Here is a 26,322-nt window from a genome sequence, read left to right on the forward strand (position 1 = left end):
TCCTGTGGGGGCAGGACAGGTTTTGAGCAATTTATTTGTGCTAGAAAGGCTCAATTAAAGGAAATGATTGTGTTAATTAATGGACAGTTATATACAGGATGTGTTTATTTCCATCCTGTTCAGTGCCACGTGCAAGCAAAGCATATAATCTGTCACCGGGGACACTATGAGAATTTGTTGTACATCCTGCATCCACAGGACTCCAGTTTGCTGGATGTACAAAGATTACAAATAATTATATAATAATACACTTTATTTATATTCTGCCCTTCTCCCCTAGGGGAATCAAAGCGGATTACAGCATTTTTCATGCATAGGCAAACATTCAATGCCTTTACAATCATATACAATGAGACGCACAAACATAAACAAAGGCAGAGGGCAGGAAGGCATTAATGGAATATAAATCCCAGTCTGAACTAAGGAACTAATCATCCCAGTTAGAATAAACTTGAGAAATTAACAACTGAATGGAAATTTAGCATTTGGGAAATCCCATCACTTCAATAGATCTACTGTAATTGGGATTAAGTTAATTAAGTATCAACCAGTGTTCTAAATATATGAATGGATGTTATATGAATGGATGTTATATGGGAGAAGTGCAAAAATGATGAAATATGACTAGATGTTTAAATCTAAGAACTTCAGCACATGGGATAATTAAAGCATAGGGATCGGCAGAGAAGGCTAAAGATCTGTTCAAACTACAACTCCTACGATTCCATAGCCTAGAGCAGTGGTTCCCAATCTTTGAGCTTCCAGGTGTTTTGGACTTTCACTCTTAGAAATCCCAACCAGCTTACCAGCTGTTAGGAACTGTGGGAGATGAACTCGAAAACACCTGGAGGCCCAAAGGTATAGAGCCATGGTAGTTAAAGTTATGTCAATCTGCATTCATTCTACAGTGTAGAGGCACTTCTAGTCATCAAAGTCAATTATCTGGATAGTAAACATGGAGGGCTTTTCTGCTTTCTCTCTCTCTCTCTAGTAGCAGGACTAGTCAGTGGCTACTGGATACTCTCATTTCCACCCTGCCTTCCATAATATTCTAGCAGCATATTTTGAGGTTTCAAGAATTCAATAAAATCCCACAATGTATTGTAATACATATTATGAATACAATATGCAAGGGATCGTTGGAAGCACTTGATTGCATTAAAACTGGAATTGTCTGTTCATCTGTCTATCTAATCATTTAAATATAATGGAAAAAAAATCTCATGTATTCCAACAGCAAAAAAATGCCCTGACCCTGGACTCTTGAAGAATGGAAATATACATTTTACAGATTTCAGCTACCCACATTTTATAAACTTTTCATGTGATCCTGGGTAAGTAGTATGTTTTCTCACTATTGAAATGTTGTCTCATTTTTCTCTCTAAAACGTTGGATATTTTGTCTTGAATTAGGAGAGGTAATCACAAATTCTAGAAGCTATATATTGGCCTAAATCCCGTTGTTAAATCAAACTGAAGTACACGCATTGAATCCATAGGATTTAACTGTGTTTTAAATTTAACAGTTGCTTAATAGAGTTTATACTACTTGGGACTCACCAATATGATTTAGGCCAGTAACTCAATGACACATTTGTCTGCCTTGTTGGTTTTCAAAGAGTTACTAATACAGTAGAGTCTCACTTATCCAACATAAACGGGCCGGCAGAACGTTGGATAAGTGAATATGTTGGATAATAAAGAGAGATTAAGGAAAAGCCTCTTAAACATCAAATTAGGTTATGATTTTACAAGTTAAACACCCAAACATCATGTTACACAACAAATTTGACAGAAAAAGTAGTTCAATACGCAGTAATGCTATGTAGTAATTGCTGTATTTACTAATTTAGCACCAAAATATCACGATGTTTTGAAAACATTGACTACAAAAATGTGTTGGATAATCCAGAATGTTGGATAAGTGAGACTCTACTGTACTTTGCTTTTTAGTTACCTTACCTGTCCATATGTATCTCCTTCTATGAACTACTTCAGAGGTTAAGATCTTATGGGAAGGCCCTGCTTTTGGTCCCACCTCCTTCGCAGGTGTAATTGGTGGGAATGAGAGACAGGGCCTTCTCAGTGGTGGCCCCTTGGCTATGGCACTCCCCAGTGAAATCAGATCAGCCCCATCCCTCCTGACCTTCAGAAAAATAAATAAAAAGTTGGCTGTTGGGCTAAGCCTTCAAACAGTAATTTCAGTGAAATAAGTGGATACAGAATAAGTGCAATTATGACCGAAATGGCTCCTGGACTATGATTTTGGATTGTGTGTTTTTTAGCAATTAGCTTTAATGCTTAGATTTTTTTTAACCTTTTGGTTTTTAATCTGTATGTTTATTTTATTTTATGTCTGTTTATACGATATTTAATTGTTGCCTATTTGTAAGCTGTTCTGAGTCCCCTTCGGGGTGAGAGAGGACAGGGTATAAATATAGTGGATAAATAAATAAATAAATAAATAAATAAATAAATAAATAAATAAATAAATAAAATTCTGCCCATTGTGGGTCTCAACATAATATCAATTTCCTAACACTACTCAAGTTTTTTTTAATGCAAAACTAATATACAAGTAATGTTTAGGAAACATTTGGATTGATCATCACATTGTGCAAAGTTTTACAAATTTGGCAGATCTAGCAGTCAGGTATCAGTTTATAGACACAAAACCTTTTAATCAGAACTTGAAGAAATTGAAATAGTTATGTTGTTGAAGGCTTTCATGGTTGGGATCACAGGGTTGTTGTATGTTTTCCGGGCTGTATGGCCATGTTCCAAAAGTATTCTCTCCTGACGTTTCGCCCACATCTATGGCAGGCATCCTCAGAGGCATACCTCACAACCTCTGAGGATGTGGGAGAAACATCAGGAGAGATGTGGGAGAAACATCAGGAGAGAATCCTTTTGGAACATGGCCACGCAGCCTGGAAAACATACAACAACCCATTGAAATAGTTTTTTTAAAAAACTGATTCAACAAATGTATATTGCTATATCAGACTGGGTTGGATTTATTCCAAATTGAGAGCTCTTAGATGTGATTTTAAGAACCTTAAATATAGTATTTCACTGCCAAACTTCAATAAAGTTGATTTTGTTCTGTGGCCAGAAATAATAAAATATTTTGAGAATTTGAATTAGCTATACCTCTTCATGCTTTGAGAAGAAGCAGGATGTCTCATAATCTTTTTATTAGCCATCTATAATATTTATTAACATTCTGCTGCATTTACCTACATAAATAAAATACCGAGAGACTCACCCCCAATTTACTTAAGCAAGGGAACTAGAAAATATTGCCCCTTGGTTTTTGTTATTACATAGGGTGCTTCCAGACAGGCCCTATATCCCAGGATCTGATCCCAGGTTTTTTGTTTATCCCAGATTATCTGGCAGTGCGGATTCATATAATCCAGTTTAAGGGAGAAAGCCTGGGATCAGATCCTGGGATATAGGGCATGTCTGGAAGGGCCCTTAGAAGCACTTGGAGCTGACCGTAATATTAGTGGAATCAGAATTAATCAAAAGAGCACATTATATAGCTCTATGATAAGAATAGAGCCCCTGGTGGCACAGCAAATTAAACCTCTGAGTTGCTGAACTTGCTGACCGAAAGGTTGGGGTGAGCTCCCGCTGTTAGCCCCAGCTTCTGCCAACCTAGCACTCTGAAAACATGAAAATATGAATAGATCAATAGGCACCGCTCTGGCAAGAAGGTAACAGAGCTCCATGCAGTCATGCTGGCCACATGACCTTGGAGGTGTCTATGGACAATGCCGGCTCTTCGGCTTAGAAATGGAGATGAGCACCAACCCCCAGAGTCAGATACAACTAGACTTAATGTCAGGGGAAAACCTTTACCTTTACCTATGCTGAGGATATATTTCTCTTTTACAAAAACCACTGAGTGTCTCCCAAACATTTGACGGATAATTTGAAGAGGTTGTAACATATTTGAGCATACATATTTATTAGGAATGATCTGCAATGGCATTTGCAATGACTGTTGTCTAGCTTTTCAGTATGCAGTACATCTATCACAGGAGAAATGAATCAGTAAATGTAAATAACTAAAATGTTGCTACAAAAAAGTTTTTTAAAAATGGGACAGAGTCAGCCTATTTCTACTGGACAATTAATGTATTACTAAAACAATTATTTTCATTCCAAACTATTCTTTAAAATCCCCTTAAAAAGCTTATGGAATCCTGGCAGAAGCAATTGTACACTTTTTAATGTTAAAGTCAAAAAAGTACTTGTTGGCTAAAGTAAAATATTTCCAAACACATCCCTGATGTGGAATTGTGTCTTTATGCATTCCAACTAAAACTGAAATGATGGCAAAACTACATTGCCTTCCATGGAATGCAATAGTTAATTTATACACAAAGGCTTTCTGCTGTTATCAATAATATTAAATAGGACATCTATATGAAATTTGACAAATCCTTTTCTGAGGAGATTAGATACCAATAGAAAATTTAGAAGGACATCTTGCAGGGTGTCTGACATAATCATTGGTACTTGCTTGAATTATGACTGTTGAATGCTGCTTGTACTACAGATTATGTATGATATATGGCCTGAAAATGCTAGTAATGTTCTTCATTTGGTATTCCTTTTTTATACTTATATGGTTTCATAATAATAAGAAAAACCATACAGCATGAAACATTTTATAAATCCCTCATATGAATATCCTATAAACTGCTGCTAAATAAATGTTATACTTTTCAGGTATATTCTTCAAGGACCTAACACCAGCCAATGCCTGAAAAATGGGCAATGGAGTGCTAAGCTTCCTAAATGCCAACGTATGTAAGATAAATCTATATAAAGAATTCTGGGGGGCAACTGACTCATGGGGATGGAAAAGAAGAGATATTAGTGATATTGCTGATAACAAAGGCATTAAAATGCTTTTGAGAAATGTGCTAATGCTAAAATCCCTGGCTGTTGCAATCTCTTGCATCGTGTGACAAGACTAATTTTGGATAGAAAGGAAATGGAATCAGGCTCAAAGGCTGGTTCTGAGAATAGTGAGTTGGTGACAATAGCTGAGTGATTGCATTTGAAAGAAAGGAAAACATCAGAAATGGAAATGGAGGAAACCTTAAACCATATAGAGTCCACTGACCAATTTCATATGTGCTTGAGATATTATTACTCCTATATTGTGGTGATGCCTGATCAGTTCTTACAAAGAGAAAACAAAACAGACATCTGTATGGAAAGTTGTAGAATTGTAGAAAACTGAGAAACCGTTGATCAGTGACAGAACATGATTCAGTTCCTTGGGGAAGCACAAAGGCCTACAGTCAGGAACCCTGGGGTTTACTATCCCAATAACACAGGGAGAAAATCTAGATGGTGATTCATTGTGTAAAGTAAATTTGTTTTGTTTTTTCCAGCTGTGATTTGTCCTCCACCTCCAGTTTGTGAATTTTCAGTCCTTTTGTACCACAGACTTAAGCCAGGAAACATATCAGTCTTCCAAGACGAAATCAAATTTGAATGTTTATTGCCTTATGCCCTGTTTGGAAATGAAATAGCTGTCTGTCAGGCTGATGGGAAATGGAGTGCAGTACCAGAATGCAGAAGTAAGTGTTTGTGTAAATGTGTATATGAATACAATGCTGTTATTTTGAAGACAATATAGAAAAGGGGGGATATGCCTGGTGGCGCAGTGTGTTAAAGTGCTGAGCTGCTGAACTTGCGGACCAAAAGGTCCCAGGTTCAAATCCTGGGAGCGGAATGAGCGCCTGCTGTTAGCCCCAGCTCCTGCCAACCTAGCAGTTCAAAAACATGCAAATGTGAGTAGATCAGTAGGTACCGCTCCAGAGGAAAGGTAACAGCGCTCCATGCAGTCATGCTGGCCACACGACCTTGGAGATTCCTATGGACAATGCCGGCTCTTCGGCTTAGAAATGGAGATGAGCACCAATCCCCAGAGTCAAACACGACTGGAGTTAACATCAGGGGAAAACCTTTACCTTTACCTTAAGTTGATTAGTACCCAGAGGACAACAAAATGATCAAAGGTCTGGACACCATGTCCTATGAGGAGCATTTTAAAGAACTGCGTATGTTTAGCCTACAGAAGAGAAGCTTGAGAGGATACATGATAGTCATTCATGTATAAATATGTGAAAGGCTGTCATAAGGAATAAGGAGACTTGGACTCAGAGAAATGGGTTTAAATCACAGGAAAGGAGAATCCACCTGAACATTAGGAAGACCATAACAATCTTGTCATATGGCCACTGGTGTCACTCCGCTTAATAGAGGGGCATGGGAAATCCAGTGCCCCATGCCCACATTGCCCAGATCCAAGTGAGGGTGATCAGATGGGGGAAGTGTGAGTGCACTGCTTCTCCCCATGGATTATACAGCAACACTGGAGCCTCCTTCACCCATGGAGCCATGCTAGTGTAGTCTGATGGGAGCTGGCCAGCTCCGTGGGTAACGTGGGCTAAAATTAGCGCATGCCGCTGATTTTAGCCTTTGTGATGAAGTCATAAGAGCTGTTCAGCAGTGGAACTTTCTGTCTCAGAGTGTGGTGGAGGCTCCTTATTTGGAGGCTTTTAAACAGAGGCTGGATGGCCATCTGTTGGGGGTACTTTGATTGTGTTTTTCCTGCATGGCAGGGGTTTGAACTAGGGGTTTGGCTCATGCGATCACTTTCAGTCCTGTGATTCTATAAATCCTTCTAAAGGAGCCCCGGTGGTGAAGTGTGTTAAAGCACTGAGCTGCTGAACTTGCAGACCAAAAGGTTCCAGGTTCAGATCCCTGGAGCAGAGTGAGCACCCGCTGTTGCTCCAGCTTCTGTCAACCTAGCAGTTCGAAAACATGCCAGTGTGAGTAGATCAATAGGTACCGCTCCGGCTGGAAGGTAACGGTGCTCCATGCAGTCATGCCGGCCACATGACCTTGGAGGTGTCTATGGACAACGCCGGCTCTTTGGCTTAGAAATGGAGATGAGCACCACCACCCCAGAGTCAGACATGACTGGACTTAGCATCAGGGGAAACCCTTCTAAAGTACTGGTTCTGCTGTTATTTCCGTGGGTCAGGACCACATTGGCTTTGTAACTAGTAGAGCTTTTCTGCTGCTTTGGATATGAAACCTATGAAATCTAACTTCTTACAAGATACTTTACTTTCTCTTACCACAGCTGTGGAATGTCCACGACCAGAAGGTATAGCCAATGGATACATATATTTGCTTCTTCGCAGAGCATATCATTACAAAGAAACTGTGACCTATGGCTGTAATCCAACATATGTGCTGGATGGACCTGTAGAATCCAGATGTGAGAAGACAGGCCAGTGGTCAACAAAACCTACCTGCAGAGGTATGGGGTCTAGTGATCTGTAAGACAGCACAGATATCTTAATATATTTACAATAGAGCTTATGTAATCTTTGTAACCTGCAGTGCAGAGATACAATTTAGTATTTGGTATATCAGTGTGAAGGGAGCCCCGGTGGCGAAGTGCGTTAAGGCACTGAGCTGGAGACCGAAAGGTCCCAGGCTCAAACCCCAGGAGCGGTGTGAGCGCCCGCTGTTAGCTCCAGCTCCTGCCAACCTAGCAGTTTGAAAACATGCCAATGTGAGTAGATCAATAGGTACCACTCTGGCGGGAAGGTAACAGCACTCCATGCAGTCATGCTGGCCACATGACCTTGGAAGTGTCTACAGACAATGCTGGCTCTTCGGCTTAGAAATGGAGACGAGCACCAACCCCCAGAGTCAGACATGACTGGACTTAACGTAGGTGAAACCTTTACTTTTACCTTATATCAGTGTGAATATCCAGACCTTTCTTGAAAATGTTTGATGTTTATAATATGACCTGTGTAGTCATAAAAAAATCCACATGGGAAATGATGAACTCTGGATAGAAATATCAATCAATGCCCAAGACTCAGCTGACAAAATAATTCAATCAATAGCTGCAGTTGATGATTTACCACTCTATGCCAGTAGCCCATAATACAGTTTCTTTCTTCTTTTGCTCACCACCTTATAGATCTAAAAGGATCAACTGGGATCCTAGTCTATGGCTTAAGACTGATAAAAGTAGTTGTAGTGAATGTTAAATTCCACTACTTTCAATTAAAAACATTTTTTTTTAGAAAAGACCTTTAAAAATGTTACCCATGTGAATTACTATAATGGAATATTGTGAAGATTGTGTTCTCATTAATATTGATTCAGAGGGGAAAACCATTGAGAACTCAATAATAGTTTTAACAATAAGAATAAACTCATAGCCATCAGTAGTAGGTGCATATACTTTTTGCATGTAGTTTCCAGCTTAACAGTATAGAAAACATGACAGAAGGGAAACATGACAACTCAAGGCACACCACAAATAATTTTAGTTGAGAGATCACTGAAGAGGATTTGTTTAAATAACAGGCTTTAGAGAGCATTTTGCTTGCTTTATTCATAAAATAACTATTGAATAACAATGTTAGCATTTGCATAAAGAGTTTTGTATTCATGCAACATTTGACATTTCAACATAAGTCTTATTGTCCAACCGTGTTGTTACACCCCCTTTCCCACAGCACCATGTGCCATTCCTGTCAAAAGAGCCACTGTGTTATACAACAGTCAGAAAGTAAAAGTGCAAGAGCACCTCAAGAATGGAGTACAACATGCGGAGATCATTTGGTTTTTCTGTAAAAATAAAAAACAACACTGTAGTTATAAAGTACCTGCTCGGTGTAATGATGGCAAGTTCACAGTCCCTGCCTGCTTCAAAGGTACAGTCAATATATTATTCTATGGGAAATGGGAAGCATGCGATGACTTCTTTCCCATTAAGATTAAGCTAAGATGTCTAAGGATTTAATAATATATCATACTGTTGTGCAAGTTATTGTCCTGGAAGGATCAGTGGAATATAAAGGCATCTAGGCAGATTTCTAGGGTAGGAGATGGAGAAGGAGCCTGATGTCAAATCAAAATCTTTATTATGGTGTTCTGTCTTACAGTACACGAGGATTATGTCCTTTGTCATAATTTTGGAATATCTGTAGATAACACTATTATAAATGAGACAAAGTCCTTCCTCTATAGGTCTACTAGACAACCTGGAAATTAACATGATGTATCATTTTTGCTGAAATTAGCATAAGAAGCATAGAAGTTGCAAGTCAAATGTATGTCTTGTTTCCAAATTTAAATTCATATACATGGGATAATATTTTTAAAAACATCAGTATTGATGTGGTAGAAGCACATAGAACATATTACTTCAGAGCATGCAGATAGAAAAGACTAAGATTTTATATAAGATGAAAAACATCAGATAGCACAAACCCATTTTGATCAATGTCGTTGGTTCTTATAAAGGTGCATTCTAAGACAATCTTATTTGATAAAAAGATAAATGGCTATTATACCTATCATAGTTTGCATGATTCTGAACATTGTAATCTAGCCTTTACTGACTTTAATGCAAATATTCTCTATGTACCACTAAGGGCTATTGAATGGGCCATTAATTTATTTACCTTACTTCGATGTGTAATTCCTTTTAAACAGACCAGCGGATTCAATTGTTCTGGAAAACAGACGTAGCAGACCTACCACCATGTGAAACCATTAACTGAAGAGGCTATTTCTGTCTATTGGTAAAAGAAGAAGTGCATAAGAGGAGCACACAATTCACTCCTGCATTACACCAACCTGCAATTACAGGGATATCACCACCAGCAGATTCTACACAGGCTTTTAGAAATAATTATGCTGACTTTACATTTAGGCTGCATAATTTTTGTTATAGTTTTCCTTTATAGTACATCTCAAGATATATACATTTAACTTTCTTAAAAGAAACAAGTGTGTAGAGCAGTCATGGGCAAACCCAGGCTCATGGGCCGAATGTGGCTTTTTGGGTTCTTCTCTCCGGCCCCCACCTGCCTCAGTTCTCCCCAGGCCGAAAGGAGGGAGAGGCAGAGACACAATGCTGCCAAGCACTCTTCAGAGAGTGCTCAGCAGCAGGGTGTCTCTTCTTTCTCTCAGCCTGTGGAAGGCAGGCCGCATTCCCCAGGCTGACCAGAGAGCCAGGAGAGAAACGCACTGCTGCCGAGAGCTCTCTACAGTGGCGTGTCTCCTCCTCCTCCCTGCCTGGGGACACCAAGGACCACTGTGTATCCAGGCTAGAGAAGCACCCTCCTTCCAGCTGCCCCCCTCGTACCAAACGCCTCCTGCACCAAATACCACCCTCTCTGCACCAACTGCCACCTGTGCCACCCCCTCACCAAACATCCCCAGCCCGTGCCAACTGCCATTCACCTCCCCCTGCCCCCTCCCGGGTAGCCTGGCCCACCCTGGCCTGCAATGCAGCCCCCACCCAAAAATGTTTGCCCATGCTTGGTATAGAGAGGAATTTCAAATGAATTTGTGTTACAAATAGACAATCTTATAATGTCACACTGGTTTGCTAATATTTTTTTCAACAACAACAACTCTTTATTGATTAGTCAATTTTGATCATATCAAAACATGTGAAACATACAAAACATACACTTACCCATATATACAGTAAAACCATGTAAAACCATGTATAGATACAAAGCATCCCGGCCTACTAGCCTACCAACCCACTCCTAAGTAGTTGTGCAAATACAAAATAAAAAGATTAAAATTAAAATTAATTATTCCCTTAAGGTAAGGTTTAAGCGGGGGCAAGGGTAAGTAAAACTAGTGGCTTGTCCATAGTAAATTTTAAATTTGGGTTTTGTTATTGGCCTCTGTTTAAGGAGCTCCACTGGCTGCCGTTTGTTTTCCGGGCCCAATTCAAGGTGCAGGTTATCACCTACAAAGCCCTAAACGGTTTGGGACCCACCTACCTTAGAGACCGCATCTCCCCCTATGAACGCGCACGTTCTCTTCGCTCTTCGGGGGAGGCCCTCCTCTCGCTCCCACCACCTTCGCAGTTGCGGCTGGTGGGGACGAGAGAGAGGGCTTTCTCCGCTGTGGCCCCCCGCCTCTGGAACTCACTCCCGAGGGAGATTAGACAGGCCCCCACCCTCCTTGCCTTTCGAAAAAGCCTTAAAACCTGGCTTTTCCAGAGGGCCTTCGACGACTAATTTTTGGGGGTTGATTTGTCTGCCCATTTAATTTAATTAGAGAGTGTTCTGCCATGATTATTGATACCTTGCTGAATACTTCTGCCACGAAGCTACAGAAGCCCTCTATTTCGGCCTAGAACTGTTTTATCTCCTTGTTTTTAACATGTGATGTATGTATTGATTGTATGACTGCTTTTCATGTTTGATTTTACAATGTGTAATTTGTCACTGTTTTTATTATTGTTGTGAGCCGCCCTGAGTCCCCTCGGGGAGATGGGGCGGGATATAAGAATAAATTTATTATTATTATATTATTATTAATATCACAGCTGTCCGCTTCCATCTTCTTGCGGATGGCCAGCGCTTTTTGTGGCGAAGTTGGAATCTTTCTACCAATACCAGATCTTGATTCCCCCCATATTTCAGCTCCATACAAAGCAATGAGGGACACCTCAGCCTTAAGAACATTCAGGAAGGGACGCAAAGATCCTGGGTAATTGTGGTTACATAATTTATGAATTGCCTGCACGGCATTATCAGCTTTTGCAATACTTAATTTTAGGTGTAGGGACCATGTCCCAGATGCCGCATAATGTAGACCTAATATTTAAATGTCCTCACTTGTTCCACTTTGTGCCCATCAAGGAGCCAGTTGTAAACCTTAGTTTTCTTGCCAAAGATCATTATTTTGGATTTTTCTTTATTTGTGGTGAGGGTGTTTTCAGTACAGAATAGCTAAGTTTTTGCAGGGACCTCCTTAACCCAACTGGGGTGGAAAGGTTTGCTAATATGATAATTGTTACATTTCTCTTCTTTTATACTTGCTCCACGTATTTCCTTTCTGATATAACCATGGTATTGACCAACAACCCATGAAAATATTTCTTGGGTGTTCAAATTTACATTGTTTAATATTGCATTTCTTATACATTTCAGATTAAATTTGGTAAACATTGGTTGATTTGTTTCTGGTGGCCTCCTCTGTTACACAAACATGGTTGTATATTGAGGTGGCAATGTGTTAGGGGAAAGCTCTCCTGCATCCTCAAGGTGAAATTTGATTTTGACTAATCTACTGGTCACTGCAGCCCCATGAATCCAGCATTACAAATTCCTGACCAGGCTCTTACAATAAACACCTACATTTTCATTTAGTAAAACATGAGGTCAGTCAGAAAAATGTTAGATGTGCAGGAAATGTGTCTGGAAATTCAAACTAAGGTAAAGGATGTTGTGTGAGGTTCCCACCATGTAATGAAGAATCTGTGTTCTGGACAGCTATTTGTTATTTTTATCCACTAAATAGCAACTTGTAGGCTGTTTTTACTACTCTGTTGAAGAAGGATATTGATCTGTTACTGTGTTACAAATCTCTTAGAAGTATCGTAACTATTTTTCTTGACAATCTTGCTGTGGAGTAGAGGTAAGGGTTTTGTTACCATTTTCTTTTAGCACAGAATTTGTGATCTTTTTTGCTGGAAACACTGTATTTCTCTATATTAATAATATAAGACACAAACTGATACAGTAGTGTGTGCAAAGTGTCCCCGAAGTAGCTATTTGCATACTTTTTTTTTACAACATTCTTCCCAATTAGATTCTTGATGATTGTTATGTCTGCTCTCAAATGGCTTATGCAGTTTCTCTAAAGACCATTGGGATTTGAGAAAGAATAAAATGAAAAGTCACAAATGGTGTGCAAAATAAGAAACTATTTGTTTATTAACGTTTTAGAGAGCATCTTGCTATTCTGAAAAATGCCTTCATGTTGTTCCTGTTTGGTTTTTTATTTTATAATCTCTAAGAACTGTCCCTGATCAGAACTCTTCTTCCTGGTTTTTATGTGTTATCTCAGTACAGAGGTGCAAATTTTCATAAGTTTGGGGGATTATTTCACATTGTTCCTTTTCATAAGTATTGCTCTATCCTCCCTCTTGGAAGCAGAATACCTTTTGGTGTAAATATCACTTTAGCAGAAATTTCTTCTTGAAGGATAGTAAACTACAGACCCTATAAAAGTGAGAAATAGGATTGCTTACTCATAATAACAAACACATTGGCTTCTGCCTGAAATCTTCATGAATAATACTTGAATCTTTGGTAACAATTGCTGCAGCATAAATGTTTGTCACACTTACGCATATGGGAAATGGTAGGTAATACCATAAAATACCAATTGACTGCTCTATCACTGCAGGATTCACCTCCTGCCATACTTATAACAATGGTTTTCTAAACAAATATTTGAATTGTTTTGAATTCTACTTACCCTACCAACTGTGGGTCTTTAATTCTAGTTACTAGTGTCTAAGCTCGATGCATTAAACCACTTAAGTGACTATTTCATGGAAGTAAAACGTTAATATTTTTGTAATTATTATCTTTTGGCATGCAGAACAAAAATTATTACCCTAAAGCTTTTGAAGCTGTGAAATGAAATTTGTGACTCACATTTCAAACATGAAAGGTTTGCACAGAAGCCCTGGAATAATGTACTGTGTCTAGAAGTGTTTCCAAGAGCTTATTATGATGAATGAAGTCTGCTTTTTTTCTTTATAGACAACTGAAAGAATGCTTCAAGCTGTGCTCATGTTTCTGGTGGCAACCTGCTGAGGTGCTCACAAAGATAAGAGAGCATGGGAAAATTAGATTTGAAAAAAGCAGCAAGCTACATTCTGTTTCAATGAATACAGTTTTACAATTCAAATTGTGGATTATATCACATTGGGGATTCGTACATATTCAACAATTGTATTTTGACAATACATTCCTCTGGAGGGTCAGAATATTACAGCTAAGCTGTTTAGTAAAATTGCTTACTCTTGAAGCTGGATTGCAGTGTGCACAGATTCTGGGCTTTTTATTCTCCCAAACAGAAGCAAGCCATATAGCACTTCTGTACAGCACTTCTGTATAATCTCACTTCTGTATAACAATTCCTCTGTTTTAGAGAAGTTACACTCCTCTGGACTTTGGAAAGTAAAATAATCTACTGTATTTCATTGGATAATAGTCTCCATCACATATAAATCTCACATGTCTTTTTGGGGTACCAAAATTGGTAGAAATAGATTTCCTTGCATAAAAGTTGTACTGCCTGCCCATGTGCCTCCCTGTGGAGGTATGGGGCTTCCAGGTTGAAGGAAGAATCACAGGGGTAGGCGTGCAGGTAGGCAAAGGCTCACGCATCCACTGGCATGCTGGTGAGTGAGAGCTACAGGGCCTTGGGGATTGGTGCTCATCTCCATTTCTAAGCCAAAGACACCTCCAAGGTCATGTGGCTGGCATGGCTGCATGGAGTGCTGTTACCTTCCTGCCGGAGTGGTACCTATCGATCTACTCAATTTTGCATGTTTTTGAACTGCTAAGTTGGCAGAAGCTGGGGCTAACAGCGGGAGCTCACCCCACGCCCCGAATTTGAACTGCTGACCTTTCAGTCAGTAAGTTCAGCACTCAGCGATTTAACCCACTACGCCACCGGGGGCTCCTTTGAATTAATACTAAGGCAAAAAGAGGAAGGGTGCTGTCAGGTTTATACGCTATTGCTAATCTTTAAGAGATCACCACATTATTAAGTGAAGGAGGAATTATATATTTTAACATAGCTCCACACACAACTATAAAATCATAACAGTTTGTGTAAGGCATTAATAGGAGCTCAGCCATTTTTTCCTCTTCACCTTGAGCAGAAGTTTCAAAATATTTCATGTCAAGGCATACTTTTTAGAAATGCATCATTTCACAACAAAGGAATTCAGTTTTATTAGCAAACCAGAGGTGCAGAAATATACATACATTGTATAAATGAAATACACAAGGACCTGGCATATCTCATCAAAATCTTTCATTTATATATTTTTTAAAATAAATGATTTGTAAGATAATATACATTTCCAATATTTTTGTCATTTCATGTTACAGTCACGTTACATCTACACACTGTAGTGGACACACTAATGTGTTATGACTCACAGTTCGGAAAAGTCTAACTTAGGCTGGATCTATACTGCCCTATATCCCAGGATTTGATCCCAGATTATCTGCTTATCCCAGATTATCTGGCAGTGTAGACTCATATAATCCAGTTAAAAGAAGATAATCTGGGATCAGATCCCAGGATATAGGGTAGTGTAGATCCAGCCGAAGAGTACAGGAAGGAAGGGGGAGAGGGAAGAAAGAAAAGGGGAACATGAAGGAAGAGAAAGTAATGACTGGGGCTGCTTCCACACAGTTGTATACAATCCACATTGAATTGGATTATATGGCAGTGTGGAATTAGATAGCCCAGTTCAAAGCAGATATTGCGGATTATCTGTCTTAATATTCTGAGTTATGGTTAGGTGATCCCTAATTGTCCGAATATGTAAATTTTTTATGTGTGAAGGTCAGTGCACATCCAGGTGAATATAGCACTGAATGAAACATGCAGAATAATCACAGGATGCCTTAAACCTGCACCTGTTGATAAACTCTACAAGCTAGCTGGCATTGCCCCCTTTGATGTGTGATGGGAAGTTGTTGCTAACTGTGAGAGAAATAAGGTTGAATACTGTGAAAGCCATTCACTACATGGCTTTCAGCCTCTTCCCAGTAGACTCAAATTAAAGAAAAGCTTCATGAGAACCACCAATCCTCTTAAAAGTTCCTCCAGCAACAGCAAGAGTATCCCTGTGGGCAGATAAACTGGATGGCATCCTACGAGGGTCTTCCTCCAGGGGCAAATCAGGAATGGACAACTTGGAGGTCCCTGAACAGACTCAGAAGTGGAGTGGGCATATCAAAAGACAACCTGGCTAAATGGCACTGCCTAGAAGAATCCTCCACCTTGTGCAACTGTGGAACAGAACAAACAACTCCGCATCTGTATGCTTGCCCACCATGCCCTGCCTCGTGCACAGAGGAAGAATCATTTAAAGCTACAGACAGTGCAGTGGCTGCTGCCCGCTTTTGATCTAAAACTGTTTACCTGCTTGCGATCCATTTGTTTTATCAGTTTTAAACTTATTTATTATACAATACTTTTGGCACAAACTAAATAAGCCGATCAAAACACAGTCTTCACAGAGTGAGGTGAACATCCAGTGGCATGGTTAACACGATGACGGTGGTTTCTTAATCTGGGTTATATGGCTGTACGGCAGGGTTCTGAATGAAGAAAGAAAGAAAAGGTGTATCAGGGAAAACAAGAGAAGAAGCAAAGAAAGAGACAGGGGTCCTCAAACTTTTGAAGCAGAGGGCTGGTCCACAATCCTTCAGACTGTGGAGGGGCTGAATTATCATTGAAAAAAAATACAAACAAATTCCTATGCATACTGCACATGTCTTATTTGTAGTGCAACAATAACAACGAAAGAACAATACAATATTTAAAAATGAAAACAATTTTAACCAACATAAACCTATCAGGATTTCAATGGAAGGTGTGGGCCTGCTACTGGCCAATGAGATAGTCAAGTTAATTAGGACTGTTGTTGTTGTGTGCTTTCAAGTCATTTCAGACTTTGGCCGAGCCTAAGTCTAAAATTATTTATTTACTGCATTTATTTACTACATTTATATCCCACCCTTCTCACCCCGAAGGGGACTCAGAGCAGCTGCATGTACATACAATATATAATATTATTATCATAGCACAATATTAGCATTATATACTACTACAGTAGAGTCTCACTTATCCAACACTCGCTTATCCAACGTTCTGGATTATCCAACACATTTTTGTAGTCAATGTTTTCAATACGTCATGATATTTTGGTGCCAAATTCGTAAATACAGTAATTACTACATAGCATTACTGTGTATTGAACTACCTTTTCTGTCAAATTTGTTGTATAACATGATGTTTTGGTGCTTAATTTGTAAAATCATAACCTAATTTAATGTTTAATAGGCTTTTCCTTAATCTCTCCTTATTATCCAACATATTCGCTTATCCAACGTTCTGCCGGCCCGTTTACGTTGGATAAGTGAGACTGTACTGTACATTGAACTTTACCACTATACTATTATATAATATACAATATATAACATATAATTATTATTATATGGTATTATTATTCGTATTATATAACATATTATCATTATTATCAATATTATATGTATATACAATATATTATATTATTAAAATTGATATAAAATATATTATAAAACTGAGGGCGGGGGGCAGGTTAATGACCTTGGAGGGCCACATCCGGCCCCCGGGCCTTAGTTTGGGGACCCCTGGAAAGAGAGATGAAAGGGACAAGGTATAAGCAACAAAAAAAAGAAGAAAAAAAAAAGAAAGAATGCCGCAAAAAATATGCAAACTTGGACAATGCCTGGTATATATGCCAGTAGTAAAGCATAACACAAAATCCTCATAGTATGTTCACCATAATGTCACCATTACATTGGAAAGGAGTTGAAGGCATGCAACCACAGCGTATATTTGGCCCCTATGCAAGATACTTCATTTCGGCAGAAAAAATGGAAATCAAAGATACAGAATGGGGGACGCCTGGCTTGACAGCAGTGTGTGCGAAAAAGACCTTGGAGTCCTCGTGGACAACAAGTTAAACATGAGCCAACAATGTGATGCAGCAGCTAAAAAAGCCAACGGGATTTTGGCCTGCATCAATAGGGGAATAGCGTCTAGATCCAGGGAAGTCCTGCTCCCCCTCTATTCTGCCTTGGTCAGACCACAACTGGAATACTGTGTCCAATTTTGGGCACCACAGTTGAAGGGAGATGTTGACAAGCTGGAAAGCGTCCAGAGGAGGGCGACTAAAATGATTAAGGGTCTGGAGAACAAGCCCTATGAGGAGCGGCTTAAAGAGCTTGGCATGTTTAGCCTGCAGAAGAGAAGGCTGAGAGGAGACATGATAGCCATGTACAAATACGTGAAGGGAAGTCATAGGGAGGAGGGAGCAAGCTTGTTTTCTGCTGCCCTGCAGACTAGGACACGGAACAATGGCTTCAAACTACAGGAAAGGAGATTCCACCTGAACATCAGGAAGAACTTCCTCACTGTGAGGGCTGTTCGACAGTGGAACTCTCTCCCCCGGGCTGTGGTGGAGGCTCCTTCCTTGGAGGCTTTTAAGCAGAGGCTGGATGGCCATCTGTCGGGGGTGCTTTGAATGCGATTTCCTGCTTCTTGGCAGGGGGTTGGACTGGATGGCCCATGAGGTCTCTTCCAACTCTACTATTCTATGATTCTATGATTCTACATTGCCGTATAATCCTGATCATCAAAGCAGAGAATCCACATTGTCTGCTTTGAATTGGATTATATGAGGCCCCTTGTACACAGCTGAATAAAATCCCACAATATCTTCTTTGAGGAGCCCCTGCTGGCACAGCAGGTTAAACCGCTGAGCTGCTGAACTTGCTGACCGAAAGGTCGGGGGCTCGAATCTGGGCGGCGGGGTGAGCTCCCACTGTTAGCCCCAGCTTCTGCCAACCCAGTAGTTCAAAAACATGTAAACGTGAGTAGATCAATAGGTACCGCTGCGGGAAAGTAACCATGCTCCATGCAGTCATGCCGGCCACATGACCTTGGAGGTGTCTACGGACGAGCGCCAACCCCGAGGCGAACACGACTAGACTTCTTCTCAGGAGAAAACCTTTCCCTTTACTTATCTGCTTTGAAGTGGGTTATATGGCAGTGTGGACTGGGAGTTCAAGGCAGATATTGTGGGTTATTCTGCCGATATTCTGGGTTCTATGGCTGTGTGGAAGGGCCCTCATATGTTGCAGTAGGCACGAGATAGGGCCTCGGTTAGGCCTTCACTTTCCCCACAGAGTTCGCAGCCCTGCCGTGTCGCCTAGCAACGCGTCGCCTAGCAACGGTTGGTTCTACTACTACAAGCCAGCAGGCCTCGGCCGGAAGCGGAAGCCGCTCGGAGCCAGGCGCGAAAGGGCGGTGCTGGTTTAAACCGTTGGCTCTGCTTGGTAGCAGACGCTGCCACTCAGTTCCTTCAGTTCAGGGTTGTTCCCTCACTTCAAGCCCCGGAGGCAGCTTTGCCTTCCTTCCTTCCTCCTTCCCAAACGAACCTTTCTGTAGCTTGGCGGGTGGGTTTGGGACTCGGGTGGGAGTTTGCTCCATCCCCTTTCTGTGGCGGCGCCCAAAGCCTCGACGTCGTGGACCGCGCGAGGTAATTAGACTCAAAAGAAACCGATTTAAACAGATGTAAGGGCCCTTCCACACAGCCCTATTACCCAGAATATCAAGGCAGAAAATCCCATAATATCTGCTTTGAACTGTGTTACCTGAGTCTATACTGCCGCTCAGTTGAAAGCAGAAACTGGGATTTTATTCAGCTGTGTGGAAGGGGCCTAAGAGGTTTTAAGGATGTCCAACGCAAGACCTTGGCTTCCTTCTGAGTAAACATGCTGAATAAATGTTCCATCTTGACAACACTTAGGGGAGAGGGTATTATTATTGCGTGCCTTCCAGTCGTTCTGACTAGGGGTCCTTCCACACAGCCCTTTATTCCAGAATATCAAGACAGAAAACCGCACATTATCTGAATGTGGACTCAGATAACCCAGTTCAAAGCAGATATTGTGGGATTTTTTGCCTTGATATTCTGGGATAAAGGGCTGTGTGGAGGTGCCCCAAGGTCCCTTCCACACAGCTGTATAAAATCCACATTGAACTGGATTACATGGCAATGTGGACTCGGATAACCCAGTTCAAAGCAGATATTGTGTATTATTTGCATTATCTTCCTCTGGGTTATATGGCTGTGTGGAGGGGCCTTTATGGTGCTCTCTTGTCAAGATTTGATCAGAGCAGGCTTGCCTTTGCCTGTCTCTGAGGCTGCATCTGCATTGTATAAGGGATGTAGTTTGATTCCACTTAAACTGTGATGGTTCAATGATATGATATAGGATTTACAGTTTAATGAAAAAACAGCACTCTGGCAGAGAAGGCTAAAGACCAAGGGCCCTTTCACACAGCCACATAACCCAGAATATCAAGACAGATAATCCACAACATCTACTTTGAACCGGGGTCCTTTCCATACAGCTGAATAACATCCCACATTATCTGCTTTGAAGTGGAATATATGTCAATGTAGACTCAGATAACCCAGTGCAAAGCAAATATTGTGGGATTTTCTGCCTTTATATTCTGGATTATATGGCTGTGTGGAAGGGCCCTGTGTTATCTGAGTCCACACTGCCATATAAGCCAGTTCAATGTGGATTTTATTCAACTGTGTGGAAGGGTCCTGAGGCTGTGTCTACATTGTATAAGACATGTAGTTTGATCCCACTTAATCTGCCATGGCTCAGTGATATGGGATCATAGGATTCGCACTTTGATGAAACACCAGCACTCTGGCAGAGAAGGCTAAAGACCAAGGGCCCTTTCACACAGCCACATAACCCAGAATATCAAGGCAGAAAATCCCACAATATCTGCTTTCAACTGGGGGCCCTTCCACATAGCCATATAACCCAGAATATCAAGGCAGAAAATCCCACAATATCTGCTTTCAGCTGGGTTATATGAGTCCACACTGCAATATATTCCAGTTCAAAGCAGATATTGTGAGATTTCCTGCTTTGATATTCCGGGTTATATGGCTGTGAGAAGGGCCCTGGATTATCTGAGTCCATGCTGCCATATAATCCATCTTATACAGCTGTGTGGAAGGGACCCTAGTAAAACTACAATCCTAGGGTTCCATAGCATTGCTTGGAGATTAAAGTCATCGCAAAGTGCTTTAATTACACAATGTAGATGCACTCTGAGGGCTCTTCCACACAGCCATACAACCCAACTCTGTGATTCTATGATTCTGTGTGTCTCAAGTTGTTTGAACTTATGGCAACCCTATGTGTCAAGGTTTTCTTAGGCATGGCATACTCACACATGGTTTACTATTGCTTTAATATATCTTACAGCAGCTGGCATTTCTTGATGGATCCCTTTCCAGGTACTAACCAGGCATCACCCTGTTTAGCTTCCAGTATCTGGGGCCTTCAGAATTTCTATAAATAGCAAAAAGGGATCAATAGGGGCACATCCACACAGTAGAATGAATTCAGTTAGACATTACTTTTAACTTCCATGCCTCTATGCTATAGGATTCTGGAAGTTGTAGCTTTGAACAGTCTTTAGCCTTTTCTGTCATTGAATGCTGGTGTCTCATTAAATTACAGCTCTCAAGATTCCATAACATTGAGCCATGGCAATTAAAGTGCTGTAAAACTGCATTCATTCTACAGATACAGATGCACCCTGGACTCTTGGGGAAGTCAATATGTTCAGAATTTATTTAATGGCAAGCAATAACAGCAACAAAAGCTCAGAAGATATTCATATTAGGTATGAAGGATTTTGATGAGTCTAGCTGACATTTTTTTTTTTTGCTAAATTCTCAAATATCAGAAAACGATGAAGGAGAGTATGTCCAAACCAGAAGTGGCTGTCAATCTCCCAATGGTTTAAGATACAGGGCCTCTCCTCCCCCCCCCCCCCCCTCTTAAAGTCTAATTAAAAGATGAATTCCTGCTTTACCACATTCAAAGAGATGTTATCTGTCATTTTTTGCCATAAAAAATTATGGGGGCTGAATCCCTGTGATGCCAGGGTCTTCCTTTACACATTTACAACATCACAAATAACAAAATCAGCTTTACTTGCTATATGCATCAAATTTAGGAATGACATATGTACGTTTATCTGAATGGGAAGTTTTATACAAATTGATTTTTCTCAAAGAAACTGAAGCTCTCGGTACTCCTTTGTTAAACAGCAATACTGAATTTACAAAGATATGTGACTAGGCCTAGTCTCATGTGGTGATAATGACTCCTGTAAAATTTCAGTGAGAAATACTTATACAGATTGCAAAAGATGAAGTATACCCTAGTGAATTCAACAAAGATTATTTCTGAATAGACATTGGATTGCACTACCTAGTTCATGTTGAATTTTGGTAACTTTGGTAATGATAGCCTCCCTAAAAAAATCACCCAAAGTTGATAGCATTCAAAGAAGTGGATTTATGTCCACATAAGTGTTCGCAAAAATAAAAACCAGTTAAAGGTTCTGCCACTTTTGTTTTCTCCCCCTTCCTCCTTATGCTGCAAGAGACTAACGCAGTTACTTTTTTTTTTTTTTGAGAATTTCAAGAATAGCAGTTCAATTAACTGTTTCAATAGTTCCAGGAGTAATAAAAGAAATGTTAGTCTAATTTCTTGTGCAGCAGCGTCATGCAGTTGTTGCTGGAGGACAGTACATAATGGGACATTACCTATGCCAAGTGCAGGATTGGAAAAGTGGGTTAGTGGGGCCAGGAGGATGAGACCCTGACAAATCCACAGTGTCCTCAAACTTCTCCGTTCTTTTGCCCTGTTCTACCCCTACAGTAAGAACACTAGATGTGGCACTTACTAGCAATCCCCCCCCCCCCCCAATGAAGTTGACTGAATTGTACTTGGTGGTTGATTGATATTATTACTGCTGTATTAACTCTTGTTTTATTGTCTTACTGTGTTTTATTTTTTATATATATTTTTCAATGTATTTATGCTGTTGTTATTTGTAAATTGTGCTGGTCGGGCCTTGCCCCATGTGAGCCGCCCCGGGTCCCTGTGGAGAGATGGTGGCAGGGTATAAATTAAGTTTTATTATTATTATCTGTGTCCCAAAAATGTTCTTTTTAGGTGTTTTCTAGGTCCCCCAGCATGATGCTCTAGTATGCTATAAATGCTAGAGGGGTATTGTTTTCCCCTTAGTATGATTCTATGGTATACTTCTTGAAGACATTGTTCATGTCTGTGTGTGTGCGCGTGCTATTATCTGTTATTGCATGTGAACCTAGAAACACTGGAATGGAGAGTAGCAGAGGAGGTGGCATTTTATACTACTGTACATTTAAATTGGCTTATCGGAGAGTAATGTACTGGTTTGAAGAGCTGGGCATGTTTAGCCTGCAGAAGAAAAGGCTAAGAGGAGACATGATAGCCATGTACAAATATGTGAGGGGAAGTCATAGGGAGGAGGGAGCAAGCTTGTTTGCTGCTGCCCTGCAGACTAGGATGCGGAACAGTGGCTTCAAACTACAGGAAAGGAGATTCCACCTGAACATCAGGAAGAACTTCCTCACTGTGAGAGCTGTTCGGCAGTGGAACTCTCTCCCCTGGACAGTGGTAGAGGCTCCTTCTTTGGAGGCTTTTAAGCAGAAGCTGGATGGCCATCTGTCGGGGGGTGCTTTGAATGAGATTTTCCTGCTTCTTGCAGGGGGTTGGACTGGATGGCCCGTGAGGTCTCTTCCAACTCTACAATTCTATGATTCTATGATTTTGTGAAGGAATATTTGAAGAATAATCAATGAACTCAATTGTTCTTGAAATATATGTGCTAGAAGTTTTTGAATGTTTCTCTTTATTAACAGTGAATGTATGTGGGTTGTTGGGCTTGTATAGAGAATTGTGTTATGTTAATTGCTAGTTTTCATATGTGTTGTGCTACTGTTTATTTCTTTTTCTATTTAGTGATCTTTTAAAGCATATCTGTATGCTAATTTCAGCGCAATGAGCAGTGAGGAAGTAACGTGGGAGAAACTGGATGCAGAATTTGATCACTGTGTTGTGGATATGAAACCTTATGTTTTGAAGCTCCCTCATAAACCAGGTAACCATTAGGAGGAAATGTTATCCTTTAATTTTTTTTCATTGTATAGAAGCAGATGTAAGCCAGATAAAATAAACAGATGTGTTTTTTAATCTGAGCTTTGCTGATTACTGAGCTACATGTAATTAACAAATGCGATCAACTGAACTTGTAGTTTTACATATTCTTGATATATTGTGAGTAGAATGTAGAGAACTGCATACTCACATTCTTTGAAAGCTAAGTCTGTTTTGTCAGATCACCTTTATTACTATCAAACACAAGTAATCAAATATTTTATGGCTATAGGTATTTCAGCTGTTTTTTTCTAGAGAAGAATGATTGAAAATTAAAAGATTAGGTATGTGTAATATGAAAATCCATTTCACCATGGAGGTTCAGGCACTAGTGGGTTTGAAGAATGTGACCTTCTCAGTTTATGATACAGCTGACATTAGCCTCATTGCATCTCAATCAAAAGACAAAAATGGGATATAAATTTATTATTATTATTATTATTATTATTATTATTATTATTATTATTATTATTCTACAGCACACAGTTACACTTGTGTGTGTGAGTGCAGCATGTGATATTTATACCCAGGGTGCTTTTTAAAGTCTGTATCTATCTAGCTTGTGCTTCTCATAAAGTTTTCTACACATTATTGCTGGCTTATCCCTTTATGCAAAATGCTGCATATGGGCATTACTCTTCAAATTTATTTTGTTAGTTTATCTTTTAAACATTTCTGTTAAGAAGGATTATCATGAATAATCTGTATTAATTTAATGACGTAAATATACTTTTACATAAATTATTAATTTCTATTATAATTAATCACATCACGTTAATGCAAATTTAAAAAAAATATTCTCCAGGATTATATAATTTTATAAAATTGCAAATATGTTTTAGAAACCTCTTCATCTGATTGTGGAGCATGTTACCTAATAACATGGCTTACTGATAGGTAGAAAAGCATTTTCATAAATTTAGAGATTAGAAACAATTGGGGCCTTGTTAAATTGATGTAATCTGCAAAGTAATTGTTTGAGTCACGTTGCTGATGTTGATAGTTTGTGAATCTGCTAGTGGACAGCGAGTGACAAGGAAATAACAAATGTAATATAACTGCTGAATTGCTTCCTCTGTCTGAAATATTTAAACATAATTATTAGAGTCAGCACTTGAGTAAATGGATGACATTTTGACAGAGATGAAGAAAATAGATTAGAGTGACTATGCTATGTAGCCCCTAATGTTGGAGTGAAATGTATCATCACTGTACTATATACCTTTTTGTGGTCAAGCATTTCAATTTAGTGCCTTCCATTGCAACTGAGGCTGCATCTACACTCTAGAATTAATGCAGTTTCATCCCACTTTAACTGCCAAGGTTCAATGCTATAGAATCCTGGAACTTGTAGTTGGTGAGGCACCTGCATTCTTTGGCAGAGAAGGCTAAAGACTTTGCAAAACTACAACTCACATGATTCCATAGCATTGAGTCATAAGAAATTAAGGTGGGACCACATTATTAATTTTTCAGTGTAGATGCGACCTTAGAAATGCATACAATATCACTGTAATGATTAAGGATGAGGGACATGCTATATCTATTTATATTTATTAATATGGAAGTATTCCTGTTCTGGTGGAAAAGCAGCACCATTCAGTACAACATGATTTAAAAAAATTGATAAATGTAAGCATATACAGTGATCAGCAGATAAGACATCTGTAGTTAAAATCCAAATATTATCTGCTAAGTCCAAGAAAAATCTACTAAAATGAACTATCTACCACAGCTGGTGAGGGATAGTGAACTGAAAGCTTAGCAGTCACAACTCACAATTTGGGGAAAGTGATATGCCTAGTAAAAACTAAACTTGTGATGTGAAGATGGATGCCAGTACTCGAATCTTCATGATAGCACATTTTTGTGAGTGTTGATAATATATAAATCTGTTTCATATACATTCTTTTTGTACACGTACCTTGGGAAAACATATATTTGTGTGAAATGTGTTTGTTTTTATGTGAGGAAAATGTCTAAGTATATTCAAATATAGTATAGTTCCAAAATAAAAGGGCTAATGGGTGGAAGGAGTAATGAAGTAGCAAGGCTAACTCATTTATTTTGGTGAGTAAGCATATAAGCATGCAATTTCAAAATATTACATTGTTTGTAAAAGGTACAGTATTTGTTATTTTAAAACGTCTTATGTTTTGACCAATGCAATTTCTATTTTCTTTCTTTAAGAACGTGAAAGATGTGCCCTTTGGATTAAGAAACTATGTGAGCCTTCAGGTGCAGGCACAGGAATTGCTGGTCGAAAGAACCGGAATCTATATGCAAAATTGCTTCTCCATATGCTGAAGAAGGGTGTGCTTGAGGGACCTTTTGTGCAGAAACCAGAAAAAGGAATGTTGAAAACTCTTCCTTCATATATGGTGAATGACTCTTATTACAGCTTACAAGGGTTTGTGTTCTGTGTTTATGGGAATACATGTAATATTGATGGGAGGTAATTCTATAAATAGAACTGGGCGGGAGATGTTCTCACTTGCTCTTCCCACCCTTAAAATTGATTGTAGCAAGCTAGGGAACT

At 39.6% G+C, this 26,322-nt stretch overlaps 2 protein-coding genes across 7 annotated transcripts in view; both read left to right on the forward strand.

The window, feature by feature from the left end:
• apoh (apolipoprotein H) overlaps positions 1–12,052 on the forward strand; it is a 31,094-nt gene extending 19,042 nt beyond the window's left edge. Inside the window, exons 10-15 of the mRNA XM_062969386.1 lie at positions 1,238–1,334; positions 4,744–4,820; positions 5,418–5,606; positions 7,181–7,360; positions 8,583–8,780; positions 9,565–12,052. Of these exons, the coding sequence (XP_062825456.1) occupies positions 1,238–1,334; positions 4,744–4,820; positions 5,418–5,606; positions 7,181–7,360; positions 8,583–8,780; positions 9,565–9,632 (809 nt within the window). The 3' untranslated portion in view covers positions 9,633–12,052. The remainder of the gene's footprint in view (positions 1–1,237; positions 1,335–4,743; positions 4,821–5,417; positions 5,607–7,180; positions 7,361–8,582; positions 8,781–9,564) is intronic.
• A 6,915-nt stretch (positions 12,053–18,967) lies between these two features.
• Positions 18,968–26,322, forward strand: part of cep112 (centrosomal protein 112) — a 348,394-nt gene continuing 341,039 nt past the window's right edge. For 3 of the 6 annotated variants that reach the window (XM_062971149.1, XM_062971152.1, XM_008116693.3), the window contains exons 1-3: positions 18,969–19,228; positions 23,589–23,727; positions 25,974–26,164. In XM_062971149.1, the coding sequence (XP_062827219.1) occupies positions 23,628–23,727; positions 25,974–26,164 (291 nt within the window). In that variant the 5' untranslated portion in view covers positions 18,969–19,228; positions 23,589–23,627. Of the gene's footprint in view, positions 19,229–22,645; positions 23,728–25,973; positions 26,165–26,322 lie in introns of those variants that run through there. The other 3 variants (XR_010003101.1, XM_062971151.1, XM_062971150.1) reach the window with 3 other exon arrangements.

This window comes from Anolis carolinensis, chromosome 2, assembly GCF_035594765.1.
Source record: "Anolis carolinensis isolate JA03-04 chromosome 2, rAnoCar3.1.pri, whole genome shotgun sequence".
Lineage (NCBI taxonomy): Eukaryota > Metazoa > Chordata > Lepidosauria > Squamata > Dactyloidae > Anolis > Anolis carolinensis.